The sequence below is a fragment of the Pyxicephalus adspersus genome, chromosome 3 (genome assembly GCF_032062135.1).
Source record: "Pyxicephalus adspersus chromosome 3, UCB_Pads_2.0, whole genome shotgun sequence".
In the NCBI taxonomy this organism is placed as follows: Eukaryota; Metazoa; Chordata; class Amphibia; order Anura; family Pyxicephalidae; genus Pyxicephalus; species Pyxicephalus adspersus.
In genome coordinates this window covers 73178453-73198434 of record NC_092860.1, presented here as the reverse complement: position 1 = coordinate 73198434, position 19982 = coordinate 73178453, and the positions used below count along the sequence as shown (strand labels likewise).

Sequence of the window (19982 nt, the reverse complement as noted above, 5' to 3'; positions counted from 1 at the left end):
GTACAGTAGTTTATTGTTTTTCTGATGGAATCAACAAACCTTCACAGATGAGAAGAATGTTATTGTAGCTGAATCCCATAGGACATTCACAGCGGAAGCTTCCAATCTGGTTGATGCAGACTCCATTGGTGCAGATTGCTGGAATTTCACTGCACTCATCAATATCTGAAAAAAATATACATATGTATATATAGATCAGTTGTTATTCTAGCACCATCCATCACAGTCTGAAACATAATTCTAGCAAATGCAGCTGACTTACCCATAGGTTTTCCAGTTCGGATATCAATAATAAAACCGGGTGCCTGGTTTCCACAAAGAACCTGGTATTCGGCTAAATGGAATACAAATATGCAGGTAATGAATATCAAGAGATGTGTAATTTGGATATGTAAAGAAATTAAACTGTGAACACTTGATGTTGTAAGTAGGCTTATAAAAAGTTTAAGGAATACTGAGGACTTACGACTGGCTGGCACAGGACATGGCTCACAAGGTTTGTTCCAGGCTTTACCAATGTTGTAGGAACAGCAGCACATTTTCTTTGTCATGTTGGTGGACAGTTCATTTTCACATGTATCATTGTAGTTACGGTAACACACACTCTTTCTCATATCTGCAATGAAAGGGGGCAGCAGATCATCAGTAGGGTAAGTATGGGTCACATTATTGTTATTTTAGTAAAAGTTTAGGCAATTAGTGTATAAAGCTGGTGACAGTTTATTCAGGGTGGAAATAAATGCAGAGAGTAAATATTTACTGTGTTATAAGAAACATCTAAAATGTTAATTGTCCATAAGCAATAGCCTGAAAGATGTTTATTTTGTCTGGAGTTCCTGAAGAAGACATCAATGCATTTCCTGGTATGTGAATGTATCTAGGCTGTTATTGATAGTGATCATTAGTCACCTCTACAGAGAGGCATGATGCAGAACAAGGTACAGAGAAAGATTGGCTGCAGGATGACCATAACCATGACCATATAAGCATGAAGTCCCAGCAATATAATCCATTGACTGTATATTCAGACAGGATGAGTTTTTCACTAAAATATTCTTAATACGTGTTGTTGATTTTTATTAGATCAGATCTAAGAGCTTTAGAGTGTTAGTGTAACATCTGTCTTTAAACACTGTATAGTCTACTCACAGATAGGTATATACTACATGATTCAATAAAAAAGAATATCAAAGTGTTAAACATCTGCTAACACTTTGCAAATGCTTGCCAATCAACTCATTCCCTAATGAACGTCATTAAGCATTAGTAAGATTTCCAGTTTTTGTGCCCAGCTAAAATAAAACACTTTAGCTTTTTGCTTTTAGCAAAAACACCAGCTCATACTTGTTGTATTCACTTAATTTTTAAATCACCTTGCCAAGTTCAGTATTAATTCCATATTTAATTAGACATTATAATATTAAATTGTGAAAGTTTTAAAGTAGTGGATTTAGGCTTGGACACATTGTTATGGAATACTTCAGGGATATTATTATATATATATATATATTGTACTTAGGAAAAACTTAACACATCAAATGTGATTGTTAGTAACAACACAGAACTTACAAAAAGAAACATTTTCTACATATATTAAAATAAAAAACACATACCCATGCAGTTGTTTCCTCCATTGACTTGCATATACTCTGGTGGGCAAACACAGGTGTAGTTTCCAAGTGTGTTATAACAAGTACCAGGTCCACAGATTCCAATGTGAGCAGAGCACTCATCAATGTCTGAAAAAGGTGAAATATTTCCGATGCAGTAATTAATAAAGGCTGTTAAACTAACATAAAACAATACTCTCCTAATGTTTTTCTTTTTCAGATTGTCTACATGTGAAAGTATTCGAAAAACAGGTTATATTTAGCTTTTAAAATGCATCCATTTCATACCTTCACAAATGCGGGTTTCCTCATTCAGGTAGTAGCCAAGTGGACATTCACACTGGAAACTTCCAAAAGTGTTCACACAGTTGCCACCCTGACACAGGCCTGGGAGTTCCTGGCATTCATCAATATCTTTATGGATAATAACATACATCAAGTGGTTAAAAATGTTATAAATATCCAGCAAAATAGAGCTATAGCACATTGGGCAAAGCATAATTGCAAACAAGGAACATGTTGGCAGTATATATGAATTATTATTTTCCCTACAGCGGTGATTTCCACTTTCTGCTCAGCTCCCTGTAAATGGAAATTCAAACTATACCTAAGTGCTCATGCTGGCAAAAGACATATGACCACAGAAGTACAGAAACACACAGATGACCAAATGTCATCTCGGCATCTGTCTGTATGCTTCCATTTAGTATGAACTGCAAAGTTGTAGAAACCGCATATACAGTGCTAATGGAGCAACAATCAAAAGAAAAGGATTATAGCCCATGAGTATGCTAGCAGTGGGCATGTGGAACAACAACATGTGGAATAACAAAAGCTATTAAGGGGTACTCACCTAATAAGTTTGCATTTCATTTACCAATGCAAAGGTATTAATAAAAATATGCACTTTATGATACATTTGTGAAAGAGACATAATTTGGTAATTGTAATTTATTTTAAAGCATTATTGGATAAAGAATATATTTTGGATAAAAAAATAAATTTTAATCAGTAAAATCTGCTTTTTGAAATGTCCATTAGTTTCTCAAATATAAACCTATATTCTTTAATGCTAAGCTTCAGAACACGGGTTGTTAGAGACAACTATGCAGAATATTGAATCAACAGCTTGTTTGGATTGACATTCCCTGATTAATATGTCACTTTTGCTTATCCAGAATGTTGGCATAAGGGTAGTGTTTCTGCAGCCCCCGTATCATGTGATCCTAGGAAATTACTGCAGCATGGATGATATATAGGGTGCCATGAAGATCAAGCACTATATAATGATGGAGAACAAACAGACCTTCTAGCCAAGCAGAACACAAAAAGCTGGCTTACCTTCTAAAATGACTGTTATAGGATTTGGTCTAAATCCTTCTCCTCCAGGGCAGAGTGTTTTATATTCAGCTGAAACATGATACATAAAAAAACTTTAGTTTGGTGAACTATGATCTGTCTTTTTAAATTGGGAATTAGTTACTTTAGAAACAGCAAACTAAACAGAGTATACTCTTAAAGAACTAAAATGTTAAAAAAAGTTCTTTCACATAAAAATGTACACACTTAAATAAGTCTCAACTTACTAGAGTTGGCAAGAGGGCAGCTTTCACAAGGGTTGCCCCAGGCACGTCCCAGAGAGCAACAGCAAGATGCTCGTGTAACACCAACTCCTATCTCAGCACTGCAGGCAAGGCTGGCATCTCCTCTTGTCAGTGTTTCCAAGTAGCAGTTTCCAACACGAGTATCTGTGGATTGAGGAAAAGAACATAATTCATGATTAAAAGGCATTACATTAATAATCATTTTTGATCACAGAGAACATTCACTTACCAACACAACCAACTCCGGTGGGATTTAATTCAAAGTCCTGTGGGCAGTTGCACAAGTAACTTCCGGGAGTGTTCACACACAGACCATTGATACAGTTCACCGGGTCAGCACATTCATTCACATCTAAAGGTTAGAAACATGGGTTATAATTTAGAAAGTATAAATATATAAGTATAAATATAAATTGTGGTGTAATATAAATTGTTGCTTCTAGTTGTAAATTAAAAAAAAACTGTGGTTTGCCACTCCTAAAAAACTGTTAGGAGTGGCAAACCACACAGTTTTTGACTGCATGTCTGGAATTGGTCTAATATGAAGCAAACAAGACACAAACAATAATCCCGTAGAAGTATTTAGTAATAAGCAGCATGGTAATGGGCAGCACAGTGGCTCAGTGCTTAGCACTCTGGCCTTAGCAGTGCTAGGTCCCAGGTTTGAATCTAGGCTACTGCACTATCTGCATGGAGTTTGCAGGTTCTACCCGTGTCTGTGTGGATTTCCTCCCACATCCGAAAAACATACAGTTAGGTTAATTGGCTTCCTCCCCCAAAAAATTGACCTTACACTACATTAATGACATATGACTATGGTAGGGACATTAGATTGTGAGGCCCTATGAAGAACAGTTAGTGCCATGACTATGGACTTTGTACAGCGCTGCGTAATATGATAGTGCTATATAAATACTGTGTAATAATAATAACAAGATGACTAATGGTTAAACATGCGAAGGACCTAAAGAAGCCAATGTCATTTAAAGATTATTTATTTTGTCCATGCATAGTTTCCACAAAAGTCGCATTGGTTACTCATCCAAAATGCCCACCAAACACACCCAAGATGCTTGAACTGAAAGGGTGTAATCCTCTGTAAAGTGAGTGAAAGGGTGTAATCCTCTGTAAAGTTAGTGAGGCCCAATATGTTGTTACATGTTCGGAGGAATGGTGCCTACAGCAATATCAAATGAAGAATATGCAGCTAAGCTGGCACAGGAAATTTAAAGAATAAAGATTTGTATTCCTTACTCTAGACCATAACTTCAGGACTCTGTGACATGTTGTATTTAATGGGCAAATGCCTTTTTCATGGTAGTTAATTATTTAACTACAAACGGATAATATAAGACATATGAACTTTTGTAAATGATGCCCTTAAAACTTTAGTGTTTTTTGTTTGAGAAATAATATTATATATAATTTATGATAATATCTTACCAGTACAGTTAATATTATATATAATTTATGATAATATCTTACCAGTACAGTTGCCTCCACTTCTGTCAAGCTCATAGCCATCATCACAGACACAGCGGAACATTCCTGGCAGATTCTGGCATGTTCCAAAGACACAAATATTCTGGAATGTGCACTCATCAATATCTAAAATAAATAAGCGGAGAGGAAAGGTAATGAAGTGACTAAAAATGCATTCAAGTGATTGAAAAAGATTTCAGGTTATTCAAAGCTTCATTTCATAAAAAATGCTGTTTAATGGTAAAATGTTAGAATTATAACTTTCCCACACACCTTGACAAGCCCTGCTGTCCTCAGAAGGAGTGAATCCCATTTCACACTCACAGCGGTACCCTCCAGGAGCATTTAGGCAATGGCCATTTTCACACAGGTTTACATTGTCTGCACACTCATCAACATCTGCAAATGAAAGCAAAATCATCAAGCAATGCAAAGATAACATAAATACAAAGTACATTTAGAGCAAATAAGAGCAAGCTATTACAACTGGAATAATAGTATTGGTTAAATAACAATAAGCTATATAGATAGTCTTAAAGGAATAAGTGTTTAATTAACATTATTCTATATAATTTCAATCACTTATTTAGTTTTAGTGGCAGACAAATAGACAAATTAAACATGATATAAAATTAGTTTTCCTGTACCTGAGCAAGTAAAGCCATCTCCATTGAATCCTTCATTGCAGGCACATCTGTAAGAGCCAGGAGTGTTTACACAGTTGGCATTTGCGTTACAGTTGTGGTCCTCTGTAGTACATTCATCCAGATCTAAAACAAACAAAATCATAGTTATTTTAATTTCTTTGAATTGATATGCAAGGACAAATTTAAAGATATATTTCTATTTTTTAATCTTCTAAATGTAAAATATTGCACATGGATTTTTTGATCTAAGCAAATATATTCAGTAGTTAAATAAGGTTGTACAGGGACTTAAAACCACTGGTAATTTATTAAGTTAGGAATAAAAATAAAAAGGGGGTAGAAATTTTAGCAATTTTTTCTTCTTAGGATTACAAGATCTGCTGCTGCCATACACAGCAAAATGGTTTCTTACCTAATGACCTAATTCATATTTTTTGTATTTTCTATTACATAATATATACAGTATATCTAATATAGTAAATCTAATATAATATAGTAAATATATACATTATTGCAAATGTAATCCAGTCTGTTTCATGGCAATCCAGCAAATCAGAAAACCACACCTTTTAAGACCAGTCCCTAAACAGATACTGTATTTATCTTCTTTGCATGACACATGAAATCTGTTTACAACCATTCAACAATAGTGTCTCAAATATAAATGCATAAAAATACTTTACCATTTTAAAACATGCAGTTTACAGGCTTAAAATGTTACCTACCAACACATTTAAGGCCATCTCCAACCCAACCGGGTCGACATTTGCATTTAAAGTTTCCGGGTACATTGATGCAAGATGCATGCACATCACAGTTGTGTGCACCTATTTCACATTCATCGACATCTAAATTAAAAAAATTACGGGAACGTTACGCAGTTGTATAATACATTCAATAAACAAACATTACCTACTTTTAGCTTGAACAACTCCCTGTCATTTTCACAGCCAACATATTAAAGAGACTCTGCCTTTCTGAGCAAAGCTAACTGTCAGGTCTGAGCACTGTCAAGTATGGGGTTCTTAATTCTATGTATGCTCTACCCCAGACCCCATCCAGAGATTACACAAGGATTTTGCCAGATGGACTCTGGCAGGTTAATGGAACAGAGAAAAAAATATCAGATTTATTATCAGGTGGCTTATCCAGCTAACTTGATACTTTTGTACAGGTTCACTTTAAGGGTTTGCAAGTAAAAGGTAAATAATGTCCTAATAAAAACCAGAACTAATTAATAAAATTGGAACTGTTAGACATTGCTTAGATTAACTAGCTGATAATTTATCATATTTTATATATAATAATAAAAAAACAAAAAGCCTAATATGTGCCTGTGTGCATTCTGCTTGCTACTACATGTTGGCTGAAATTAAAGCTCGCTAAAGCAAAGCAGGATAGCATCTACACCTTCATAGGATCCAATGTTTTCAACTTTTGTAACCTAAATAGGTATGGTGTGTGGAGATATTGCCATAAAGGCAAACATTAATATATATATATATATATATATATATATATATATATATATATATATATACAGGTTCACTTTTTTCTTTTTTTAAGACTAATTCTGCTAAGGAATGTAAAAATGGAGAATTTAGAAGTGGATTAGTACAACACACTATAGTGCAATAGATTTTTAAACAATATCGAGGCAGAATTGTCTTGTACCTGTGCATCCTGTGGTTCCCTTCTTCACAAAGTAACCCATCTCACAGTGACAGATGAAAGAACCTTTAGTGTTTTCACACTCTCCGTGCAGGCAGATGTTTGGGTTCAGGTCACACTCATTAACATCTAAAAAGCAGGAAAAAAATGGGAGGTTGATAGTACAACCAAATGAGACCTCCTGTAAACTATTCTACACAATTATCAAATCATACACAAGCAGAAAGTAAAGTAGCTGTAGTGATGGTTTTCTTACCTACACATGTCTTCATGTCTAGAGAAGCCATAAAGCCATCAAAGCACAAGCAACGATACTCTCCTGGGATATTGGTACACTGTCCTCCATCACAAATGTCTGGGTTGTCCTCACATTCATCAATATCTGAAAGGATAAATATAGATTAGTTAAAACATCATATATAAAGATGTTTCATATAAAAGATCACTATTTGTCAGTTAGAACATAAACCAAAATTCTAAATATTAAAATATATTCCTACATTTACAGCAAAATTTCTACTGTCCTACTTATATGTAATGGCTTAGCGGTAGTGAGCAATGCAATATCATTCAGTCTCCAAAATACTTCTGGTTTATAGAAGTAAATGTCATCAGAATATTGAAAGTAAGGATATTTAACCACTGCACCGCATGGTGGGAGCCTATCAGGAAATCTGTAGTAGTTGTGGCAACCGGACTATAACTCAGCTACGTGGTAGAAAACAGCCCTCTTACTAGAATATAGTTAAAGAGAATGTACAGTGTTTTGCATATATTTTCTTTTTGTATTTAATATGGTCAGAAGTAAAGCATAAATCCCTTTGAAAAATGTTTAATTTTAAAGCCATTTTATTTATTATTATTAAATTATTGCAAATTACTATTTCATATATACCTATTTCCTGTAAGCTAATGGTACTCCTTTGTATGCACCTAATACCTGTAAGCTAATGGTGCCCCTTTTTACGTTTAGCAGGGTAATCATGCCAAAAAAAAGCTTTTTGTTTAAGTGTTCCATAGTTTGAATTACACACATTGACTTCCCTACCCCTTCCCCCTGCAGTGTATAGCTCTGTTCAGACTGTGTTGAGTCTAAAAGCAAAAAGCTTCAACCAGGTTTGTTCTAGAAAGGCGTTAGTGCTTGATGGCACCAATACCATGGGTACAATATGTATTAAACATTCATTTTAAAAAAAAAGTTTTTATATAAACAGGAATGAATAAATATAAACTATGTAGAGAAAAAAAGAAGAAGGAATTATACTGTACAAAAGTTACTGAACTATAAAAAGTTTTACCTGCACAGGATCTCATGTCTGGCATCAGTGCATATCCCTCACTACAGCTGCACTCATAACTACCCTCTGAATTGGTACATTGTGTGTCACATCCTCCGTTCATGATGGAACATTCGTCAATGTCTGAAAGAAAAGGAAGTGATATATTTCAGTTACAAACAAGTAATTCTGTTGGAACTTCATTGGAGCCACGCTCCAATGTAATAATGAGAAAGGAGGTAGACAAACCTAATGTAAAAAAAGTTGAGAAAATTTGGCCTAAACATGTTTTATAAAAAAAGAAATATTTTAGAAAGATACTATTTTTGTTCCATGTTTCTGGAACATTTCTGTTCCCTAGAATAGAAAGTACTAAAATGAGGGTCAACATGAAATCACTCATTTTTTAGAAAACATGATTTATTGTGAATTAAAGCCAAAAGGATATCTGACTATTCAGAATGCCAAGGAACATCATGTAAGTCCGGGAGGGATTACAACCCTTCCTAGGATTCAGGAGAAAATGATATGCACAGAATAAGCCCTAACACAACTTTAAAGGGCAGAGATGTAATGTAATGGTGGCTATGACATAATGACATAATGCATGCCTTTTACACATACATCTGCTAGTCAACCACATTATCCAGATTTATTTATCCAGATTCTCATGGGAGTGATACGTCCAATCATAGGCACACAAAATAGTAGCCTGGGGCTGTGACTGTGGATTGGATGCGATACTCTCATTCTATCTTTCACTATCACAAATAGAATAGGACACGTCAGCTGGCCCCAGCCCAGGTTCCTTCGGGGACAGGGGCCCAAAATGCTCACCCCTCCCCTCAGGGATGTATATTGCATACTGCCAAATAGGGAACTGAAAATCTAACTTGCATACAGATGTTTTTAGTTTAGTAGAACTTTTCTGTTCAAGATGTGGTACAATGGCTTTTATTGTGAACACCCTTTAAGGTTATGGAAAGGTAAGTAAAAAACGAGTGAAGGAACCATTTATCATGATGCATGCAATACCCTATTTCTTAGAATCAGATGCTGAATCACCACCAAGAATAATTTGCTACATGTGTATGTCATAGAAACTTGATACATGCTTGTCATATAGACTGCATATAATCATTTGTAAAATACCATAGAAGGAACGCAAGGAGAACACTTAGATTAAACAATGTGTGCTCTGTGCTTCTTTCCAAGGTGTTTATTGAAAGAACTCTTGAATGAGGTCATTTCCTTTGTCCCTATGAATCCCAATATATCTAATTTATTTTACATTTTCAGAAAGAGAAAACTAACTGACTTTTGCAAGAAAAAAGTATGATATATCAATTATAATATACAAATTTCATAATGACACTCTGGCATCAGCAAATTACTCACCCATACAACCCTGTCGGTCAGGTGTTGACTGGAAGCCAGAATCACAAGAACACTGGTATGTTCCAATCATGTTCACACAGCGTCCATTCTTGCACAGGTTATCACTCAAGGAACATTCATTTATATCTGAGGAAAAGGGATTTTAAAGACAATATATTATAACACATATGGCTTTGCGCTCTGACACAATCAGATATACCTTTTTTTGAAGGCAAACTATGATAATAAAGGTAAACATTTCATACCCACACAGGCGTTTCCTTCTGTATTCAGCTCATGACCAGGTGGACATATACATTCGTAGCTGCCATCGGTGTTAATACATGTTCCTCCTCTGCACAACAGTGGGTCTCTTTCACACTCATCAATGTCTGAAAATACATGAACATATTAGTTATATTAATCAATATATTAAATATGTGCTATGATAAATGCAAAAAAGTTATCAATTCCAAAGGTCTTTCTAGTTTTTTTTTTTTAACCTAAAACTTTTAACTTTTAAATTTTAACTGAACTACTAAGGTAAATCATGCAATTTAAAGAAAACTGACGCTTTCAGGAATCTGTAAGTAAGATTTTCAACAATTTGTTTCACCAGGAAGATTTAAACCTATTTATAATATAAGTTTATATAAAATATAGACTTTTCTCTAGATTTTTTTACGCTATTGCAAACTTACAGGCTTTATTTTTTTTTTACAAAAGTAAAAAGTGCAATACTTTTAGTGATAGTATTTATTGATTATTTTAGATATAGGACCCCTATCTAGATACATTGCTGAAAAAAGTAACTAAAGGCAATGGCTTCTCATGTTGAAATGCTTAAAAAAACTCTGAAAGAAACTTATCAGGTCACATTTAGGTTAAAATTCTGGGAAAGAAAAAGCATCATTTTTATACTCACCCATGCAGTTTTTCATCATCATGAAGCCACTCTCATAACCATCAAAGCATTCGCATTCAAAGCTCCCAGGTGTGTTAACACAAGTTCCATGTCCACAAAGATCAGGAGAAATTCGGCATTCATCTATGTCTGTAATGAAAGCAGAAATGATAGAACTTAGTTCCGTTAAAGCTTACAGAGTGGTAATAATGTTGCCACTTGTTTTACAAAGTGATATTTTATTACTTACCGGTACAGTTTCTTTCTTCGGCATCCAAAGCAAAACCACTGTCACAGATACACCTGAAGCTTCCAATGCTGTTACGACATGTTCCATGAGTACAAAGGCTGTTGAAGACCTTACACTCATTCACATCTGTTATAAAAACAAAACAGTATAACTGAGTAAAAAAGCAGTACTGGATTTAATGCAAGTAAGTATTTAAGTACTGGATTTAATGCAAGTAAGTAAGGGGGGGGGGGGGTCCTTGAGCCAATATCTCCCAATTGTCATATTGTCAAAGCTTCTAATTGTCATTTAAGGTGCAAGATAGGATCAGAATAAAGATAGCTTAGTTAAAGTTGTGAATGACTGCAACTATTACCATAAGGTAAAAGATAGGCAAACCTTAGTTTCAATATTCAATGACTAAATGATTTAATTATAAAATCTCTTATCATCTAGTAAAGTGCGTTGATTAAACTTTCAAATAGTCCATATGTACTGGCAACATTGTCAAATAGGTACAGCAGCAGGGTTTGATTGGAATATTTGCAGGCTATTCTAAGTATTTCTATTTTATGGAAATGGGGCAACTGATCCTCGCACCACAGTCCATTTCAATGTTTACCTAAACATAACTGACTGTTTGATAAATGCCAGAGACATCATGCCGACAGCAGAAACTGCCTATACTTATCTTAAATATGAACCTGATGTGATTTAATTCAAAGGACACTGGGGGTCAATTCCTCAAGGTATAAGACATGCATTCTCTACCATAACAATCAGTGCATTAAGCTCTCACTGTGTTTCTCACAATAATCATTTCTGTGGCAAAAAAACATCTGTTACAGAACTGAGCCTACTTCATCTCAAAATTAAAAAAAATGTAAGGATAAACATTACCTTTGTAGAATGGACGGCCAGAAAGAACATCTCCTCTGTTAGCAAAGCCAGGTCCTCTTGGACAGATGTTCTTATATTCGTCACTTCCAGGTTTAGGGCATTCTTCACAGTCAAAACCCCAGGCAGCACCAACAGAGCAGCAGCACATATCCATCCTGTATTTACCAGGTAAAGGAGCTGTACACTCATCCTCATCCCATTTCATGTAGCACTGTTCAGCACGTATATCTGCACAAGACAAAAAACACACTGGTATGCAAAGGATGTACTAATCTAAACATAAACCAAGCTAATTCTCTTTAAATAAAAAAATACATATATTTAAGACCTACATATGTACTGTTGCCAAAAATGATGTACAGTTGCCTATTCAACAATTTCAATGCAATGCACAAGAAATTAATAGGAAAAAGTAACTTGTGACATTTTATAGACTACCATTTTTGGCTTTTATTCATTCTCACTAAACTACATAATGTATGAATTTATCTACAGAATATGTTTTTGCTTTTTGTTCCAGCCTGAAAACATATGTGATATGGGAGTATAAAACTCAATGATGTATCCTAAATGCATATTCTGTCTGGTGGAATTTTGTGATACTGAATGTAAGTTTCAGTTAACTGTCTCTCTGATGTCAATAGGTGGCAAATATAAGTTCATCTTAGCATGACATTGCTTTGGAAAAATGGTTTATGCCAATTGTGTTAAAAAACAACCTTGCATTTATAAAGAAATTTCAAGCATGAATTGAAAAAGTAATCTAAACTGGTTTCTAATGCTGTTCTGGTAAAAAGTCCAACATGCCTTTTGGATACGGTAGTTCTTTGGCTTATATGCTACCTACTCATACTTATACAGACATATTTATATATAATGACTTTTAAAAACTTGCCTACATGTTTAGATTTACCGGTATTTATCTGAATACTTATGACTGCCATGATAAGGGCCACAGTAGGAGAGAAAAGTAGCTCTAGTTTATAGCACCCATCTGCTCATGCTAAAATACATTACCTAGTCTTATCCTGTATTGTAAGCCAAATATGATTATGTACTAGCTCAAATTTGTTGTAGGACCAAACTGCAGAATATACATTCAAATTTAGCTCAAATGAACTTCAATGGCAAAATGCAACAAACTTGCAGGTTCAATCTGATCGCAATCATATGTTAAGAAAACAAATATTATGTAGGTTAAGGAACCTACAGACATGAGATGGGAGTTGCCTGACTGTTTCAATGTGCTGCAATCCAGACCCATATTTACTGCAAGATACTGCAAGTTAGATGTCAATAGCTAATAGACCTGAAAGGGAATAGCAATAATTTTAAGCTGAAATTATTACCATTCTTTCTACCCAAATTTGTAATCAGTAAGCATTTTTAGTAGCACTTTTCTCTCCAGAGCATATATATACTTGGTAAAAACTGTATGTAAAGATTCTGTATGATAATTTTCAAATTTCTATGGGCCACCTTTAAGCAGCCCAATCCTCCCCTCCGAAAAAGCTAATGAATGACTAATTGGCAAGAAATGTATTTCCAGGAAAATTAAATCTATGAAGCATACCACTGTACCAGTTGCCTAATGCAGTAATTTGAATTATATGGTATAAATATTTTGTCTTACCAACACAGGTTCTGCCTGAGCTGTCCAAGATCAGCCCTTCAGGACACTCGCATTTAAAGGAACCAGCAGTATTTACACATCGCCCATTGGGACAAACTCCAGGGAAGACTTCACACTCATTCACATCTTAAAAATAACAATAATAGGTGTATTAATAATAGATTGGATAATGAAAATTTCATATCAATAAATATATACAATACAGTATATCTTCAAAACAACATTGCATTTATAAAGAAATTACAAACTCAATTATACCGTTTTAAACCACAACAAGTATCACTTTGTGTATAGTTTCTAGACTTACCTTCACAAGCAACCCCCTTCTTCCTGGAATATCCTCTTGGACAAGCAGGGTCTATATAAGACAAAGTTCAAAGTTTGTATATTTTAGATGTATATGTGAGTGTGTATTTATATTTATATAGTCATATTATTTGGTTCTTACCAATCTCACAACGCTCACAAGGGCTGCCCCAAGCAGCTCCTAAGGTTGCACAGCATTCTGACTTAAGAGTGGCTCCATTGATGTTCACCTCACATCGACCATCTTGGATGTTTAACCAACAGGTTCCCTTCATGCTGTCTGCATTTTAAAGAGAAGCACATAAAGTTGATGAGAGATAGCATAAAATATTGCATAGACACACTTTAAAAGAATACATTTGGCAAATAAACTGAAATTATTTTAGCACGGGCATTGGGAATACTTGGTTACTCCTTATTTTTTTTATACATAATTGCATTCTAATTTTTTTGATCACAACCATAAACGTCATTAGCAATTCTCTTTTTTGTTGTTGTTGTTGTTGTGTCTACCTGCATGCTCATTCATGGTTTATATATATGTTTGATTCTTGAAAGCAAGGCTTATGTAAGCAGCCCCTCCCTGGTTCCTGGAAAAGTCAAGGAACCCAAATATCATGGGACAATGCTCATGCACAGTGCTGGAGCAAATTCCTGCAAGATTTGGATTCTGCAAAGTTCCCATAATTCTGAAAGACAGCTGAGTGATATCATCTATGCTTACACTAAAGAGATGGAATCTCGGGTTTAAGATTAGTTACACTTCATGTTTAACTGTGCATGTTTTCAATGGGAAGGTGGTCTAAAAGATGACTTACCCTTGATATAAGGTGCATTTTATACTTTTTTTCTTTTCTTTCCAAATCTTCTAATTTTAAAATACAGCTGCAAAGAGCAGCTTATAGAGAGTTTTAGTAAACCCTATAGATAATGCAGCTGTGTGTCTTTATGACCACATGCACTACAAATCATTGTGCAAGGATGGGCAAGATGTCAATACCTAATGAATAAAGAGTCAGATTTTACAAACCTTTGAGACCAAGTTTACACCTTCACTTCTTGAAAGTATTGTGAAGATGTAAATCTACTTTTCACACCAAACTCCTGAAGTTCCCCCAAAAAAGTTCTGTAATGTTTAGATCTAGTAAGTGGCCTGTGGTTAGCCTAGTGTTCAGTAAATGACTTCTAAATTTGTTTGGAGGTGTATATGAAGGCATTATAATCCTAGAATAAAGGATGCATAAAGTGAAAAGCATTTGTGCCATGAAGTACACCTGCGTTTCACAGATAACTTTGCTTCTTCAGGAAAGAAGGGGGGAGAAAAAGGACAGAAATATCTTATTCCTGCAGCACAAACAGCCTCACCTGGAACAGGTAAGGACCCACAAAAGCAGCAGCGTCTTAGCACTTTATTTCTATCAGTAAAGATTGGTTGTCATGTTCACAGTGAACCCAGTACTCTTTCTTCCTATTTAACCTCACACTCTTTCATGGTCCACAATGGACTCTAGTTTTTTTTTTCAATGTTGCCCACCGGGAGTAGCCGGGTCTCCGGAGGAGGGAGGTTAAGTTCAGTGTATTCCTGAAGTGGCTCAGATATAACTTTAAATCCAATAAAGTTATAATTTTTTGATACAAATTTGTTGAGATAGGAATGTTGGCCCTCAAAGTCTCGTTTCTGAACTAACCCTAAGATTCTCCTTTCTTTGTAATTTTTTTTATATATTAAAGCTTACAAGATATTTTAGTGATTGTTTTTTGGTATCATTTTAATGATATGCCGTGCATGTTCATGTTGATACAATTTAACAAGCTTTGCAGTAACAATCTACAGTGAGCAGTATATAAACTATTTCATGTTTATCTGATCAAAGTGAAAAATGAGGTTTTGATGTAGGCATATGCATATTGATAAATATTAACTCCTACAATGATCATTACCATCACTAATATTAAAAAATTATCAAGAAATCTGGCTGTAACAGTAATGGAGACAGTTTTCATAATATAAAGAAAAATGTAAAGGCCATCCAACATTTTGAATAGTCCTATACATAACTGAAGTAAGTCTGTCATCTATTTCCATAAAAACAGTGTGACCTCTAGGAAACCAGAAGAATTTTAATAACACTCACCCACACAAATTGTCCCAGTAGGATCAAGTTTGCTTCCGAATGAACACTCGCATACAAAGGAGCCAGCATTGTTCCTGCAGACCCCATTAACACAGGGGTTGGATGCACATTCATTGATATCTAAAAGTTGGAACAAAATATTTCAGTACAGCTGTAGTGCAGTTCAGCTTCTAGGGAGAAAAACTAAAGTTCTCACAGTAAACTAGCATACACATAAAACAACAAGTGTCAATGTCCATAATGTCTAGGCATTTCTTCTTATTAACCAAACTGGTGCTGAACTGCGTGTGTGTGCTTTACCAGAACTAATTTTTTTATTCTAGCTTATAACAAACACCAGACCTTGTCATTGTTTTTCTATATTTAAGCTACGTACACATGTCCAGCGGTTCTTGCCCGATAATCGTCTCAGGGCTGATATCGGACGAGAATCTGGCGTGTGTACAGTGCCTGTCATCTGTCTCCTGAACGACCATCCTGGTGGATCCACGCACGACGAACGATCCTAATGCAAGGGAAGGCGGAGAGTGCACAGCAGGGAGCTCTATGTCGTTCTCTCTCTCCCCTCTCCATAGAGCAAAACAGTGATGTATGTACATGCATTTTCCAGTCCTTTGTCATTGGAAAGGATCGTGAAGGATCCTTTCCAACGACAATAATTGCACGTGTGTATGTAGTTTTGGATGAGCAAAGATTTATCTATAACATGTATGTATCAGCAGTGCTCAGAAATATTCAATAGGAACCCTTATCGCTCGTTCTTATTCTCCATAAGAACAGCCCATCAAACAGCCAGTCTGCCCCCACAGCGCTGAACACCCACCTTCACAGGTTTCTGATTCGGGTTTGAAGACGTAACCTTTAGGGCAGGTACATGTGTAGCTGCCAGGAGTGTTCCTGCACAGGCCATTGTCGCAAAGCAAGCGGTTCACAGCACATTCATCAACATCTGTAAGAGAATAGCACAGAGGTTGAAACCACAAAATTAAACAGAATACTACTGTAGGGATTATTTAATCTGTCCCTTGTACACCATCGAAGAAAAAAACAATGAAAACAAATATGGAGTGCCAGTTATATAAAAGTTTGCTATGCCATAACCCTATCCAAAAGGTTGCTACCCTATCATCAAGAAAAAACTAATAGTAAATGGGAATAAATAAAACTACACACCTGAAGAAAGTATATTATGCAAATACAGTTTAGAAAAGATTTAAAAAAATGCCTAACATAAATCACTTTCTCATTCCTCCTTATGAAAGTTATAGGTATTTGGTGTAATGCAATATAATGTCCAATCCTAAGTTTGTAATAAAGATTTATATACATTTTTTAATTTCTGATTTAATCAGCATATATCACAAACAGCATATAACTGGGCAGAAATGTTTAGAGATAATAAAGAAAAACAACAAAAAACATGATAACCAACTTACCTACGCAGTTCTTTCCACTGGCATCAGATTCATAGCCCACATTACATATACAGCGATAGCTGCCACGCAAATTTTCACAAATGCCATTGGGACAGATTTCAGAGTTCAGGGCACATTCATTAATATCTGAATTAACAGGCAGAAAAATATATCCATATTTATTTGAATTTATCTTAACATTTTAATGTTCCAACTATCTGTACAACATTTAAAAAAGCAAACGCTCACACTAATATTTTAGATAGATTTTGTATTTCCATGAGTTCAGTAACCCAGCAGAAGCAGCATGTTGCCAGCAGCTGTCTGTTAAAGTGATGTTTTGCCTGAGTGTATCTGTATAATTCCAGAGCAGTCATCATTTGATAAATTAGTTTGCTGCCGGCATAGGGCATGGATTATCAGTGTCTTAGGTAAATATGTCACTGTACATCAGTACTGGAAGAGTTTTTTTGTTATATTATCCTACTGACACTAAGGCTGGGGAAATTCTTTATTACTACACAATACTGATGTACACTGCTGTTAAGACTTACAGGAGATAATATATTAAATATATATTAAATTAAATGGAATAGAAACTGTTCACTTTACAATGTCAAGATTTAGTTAGCTTAGAAAAGAAAAACTACCCATTTGATTGGGTAGTGAAAGTGAACGCAGCTTCATATTATTTACTTTCACCTAGCTAATGGAACAGCTGCTACTCAGTTAGTAAAATAACCCCTTAGACATATGCAAAGGAACAGTAAAGGACAACCACTGTCTAACACTTAGTAGGAAGCAGAGCCTGCATATGTATTGAAATTATATAACTATTCTGATTTAGTCACAAACCAAACACTTATTTTTCAAATATATAAAAATGTGTATGTAAAAATATATGCAAAGGACAATACATTGGCTTTAATAAGAATTACAGAATACAATGTAACGAATTATAAAAAAGTAAAAAAAATATGGTTACGGTAAGTATAAATGATTCTGTAATGAGGCAGAAATTTCAACATGATCCAAAATCAAACACCCACCTCTTCCATCTGCAGTGATTCCAATCCCACTGCTACAAAGAGCCTGGAATTCAGCTGCAAGAAAACAAAGCATTTTGGTAAATGAGGTCATCCTTCTTATGAAATGTTTTTCACTATATCACTTAGAACATAGAGATGTGACTGTGTACAGGTAAAAACATGTTAAAATTATCCAAATGTATAAGTATAATATCAGTAATATGTTATATAACGTATTAGTTTTGGTTGTTGTGCATACTTCACAGTATATTTGCTAGTGTTGTTTCTATTAAAGTACTAAAGGGTTTTCTGGAGGCAAAATTGGATATATAAAGGGCTGACTATAACCAGTAAATTGTTTGACCTGAATGTGTCACATAATAAAGACATTGAATATAAATGAACATCCTATATATAATGAGCAACACAAAGAATAAATAGTTTTACTTATAATTTAATACATCTTGTTTCTGACTGCCATTTTATTTGGTGAATTTGAAATAGTTCTCAATATAAATATTAATTATGTGAAAAGCAGAGAAATAGGTAGTAGTAATTTATTACATTTTACCAGAGTTGTTCGGTAATTATAAAACATAACAGAACAAGTCTAGTTTACAATAAATAACTACTGCTATCTATACCATGACTTTAATTGATGAGAACATTCACAGACAAAGCAGAGAACAGATGCCACCTAAATGTTCAGCTTGATTGTCACAAATGGATCATATACTTACCAGAATTTTTGGCAGGGCAAGGCTGGCAGGGTTCTCCAAATCCATGGTCAGGGTTAGCACAGCAGCATTCTGATTTAGTGACAGCGCCAGGGAATGGGCGGGCACAGGTGCCCTTTTTAATACCTCCATAGCAGGTACTTCGCATGTGGGTATCCACACATACTCGGCCATCAATGCCAATTGTCAGACCACCAAGGCACTCACAACGGAAAGAACCCTCTGTGTTTATGCAGCGTCCATTCATACAGATTCCTGGTGTTTGGCATTCATCCACATCTATAAAAAAAGAAGAAACCCTCTAGCAAATGTGTATTATTACATGAGACAGTTCAAACATTTTTGAAAAGGTGTACCATAGCTGAGCCCAGAACAGGATGACAGCGAGAGAATACATTTATGACAAGACTAAACGTGTTTTATTGTTGGGACATCTGGGAGAAAATCCCCACAGATTGACACTTCTTTGAAACCTGTAACAGTAGCATCTGGGTCAGGGCCAAATTCTTATTTACTTTCTATGAAATTATCCAAAAAAAATTCACATAATCTTGCTGGTACGTGCAGGCTTTCTAAAGTCTTTAAAAATGTTTACCTGGAAACTATTATTTGTATGACCTGAAATTGTGTTTTTTTTTTGTAGTCTGACATGTCTCAGACATACCCCTTTTCAACTGGCATGTCTGTTCTATTAAAGTGGGGTTTTATATTCAATTTTACATACAAAAAAATAACAGAAACAGACTAAGTGCTGCTGCATTAAAAAACAGCATACCAACAAATATGACCAATATGACAAAAATGACAATTTTGAGCTACAAAAACAGACAATTGAGAATGTAAATTCACAAAACATTCACATACTGCTTTTTACATTAAACAGTAAATCTACCTTTTGGTAAAAAATAAGTGCATATTAATTTTATTTAAGAAGCTACAAAACAGAAGAATAAAAGCTTTGCTGTGTTCACTGAAGTAGTAGCTTAGAGCATCTTGAAGCCATCTTGTTAAAAGTGATACCATGTAG

The 19982-nt window shown here is 35.0% G+C and overlaps 1 protein-coding gene across 1 annotated transcript in view; it reads right to left on the bottom strand.

Moving 5' to 3' along the window:
* LOC140326541 (fibrillin-2-like) overlaps nt 1–19982 on the bottom strand; it is a 97088-nt gene that overhangs the window by 13469 nt on the left and 63637 nt on the right. Inside the window, exons 16-43 of the mRNA XM_072405220.1 lie at nt 18959–19234; nt 18240–18293; nt 17212–17337; nt 16599–16724; nt 15776–15895; nt 13783–13920; nt 13642–13692; nt 13335–13460; nt 11702–11929; nt 10823–10948; nt 10594–10722; nt 9935–10060; nt 9690–9815; nt 8313–8435; nt 7271–7396; nt 7018–7143; nt 6069–6191; nt 5344–5466; nt 4970–5095; nt 4700–4822; nt 3444–3566; nt 3197–3358; nt 2952–3020; nt 1899–2024; nt 1614–1739; nt 467–616; nt 263–334; nt 40–165 (exon numbers count right to left, since the gene is read on the bottom strand). Of these exons, the coding sequence (XP_072261321.1) occupies nt 40–165; nt 263–334; nt 467–616; nt 1614–1739; nt 1899–2024; nt 2952–3020; nt 3197–3358; nt 3444–3566; nt 4700–4822; nt 4970–5095; nt 5344–5466; nt 6069–6191; nt 7018–7143; nt 7271–7396; nt 8313–8435; nt 9690–9815; nt 9935–10060; nt 10594–10722; nt 10823–10948; nt 11702–11929; nt 13335–13460; nt 13642–13692; nt 13783–13920; nt 15776–15895; nt 16599–16724; nt 17212–17337; nt 18240–18293; nt 18959–19234 (3576 nt within the window). The remainder of the gene's footprint in view (nt 1–39; nt 166–262; nt 335–466; nt 617–1613; nt 1740–1898; nt 2025–2951; nt 3021–3196; nt 3359–3443; nt 3567–4699; nt 4823–4969; nt 5096–5343; nt 5467–6068; nt 6192–7017; nt 7144–7270; nt 7397–8312; nt 8436–9689; nt 9816–9934; nt 10061–10593; nt 10723–10822; nt 10949–11701; nt 11930–13334; nt 13461–13641; nt 13693–13782; nt 13921–15775; nt 15896–16598; nt 16725–17211; nt 17338–18239; nt 18294–18958; nt 19235–19982) is intronic.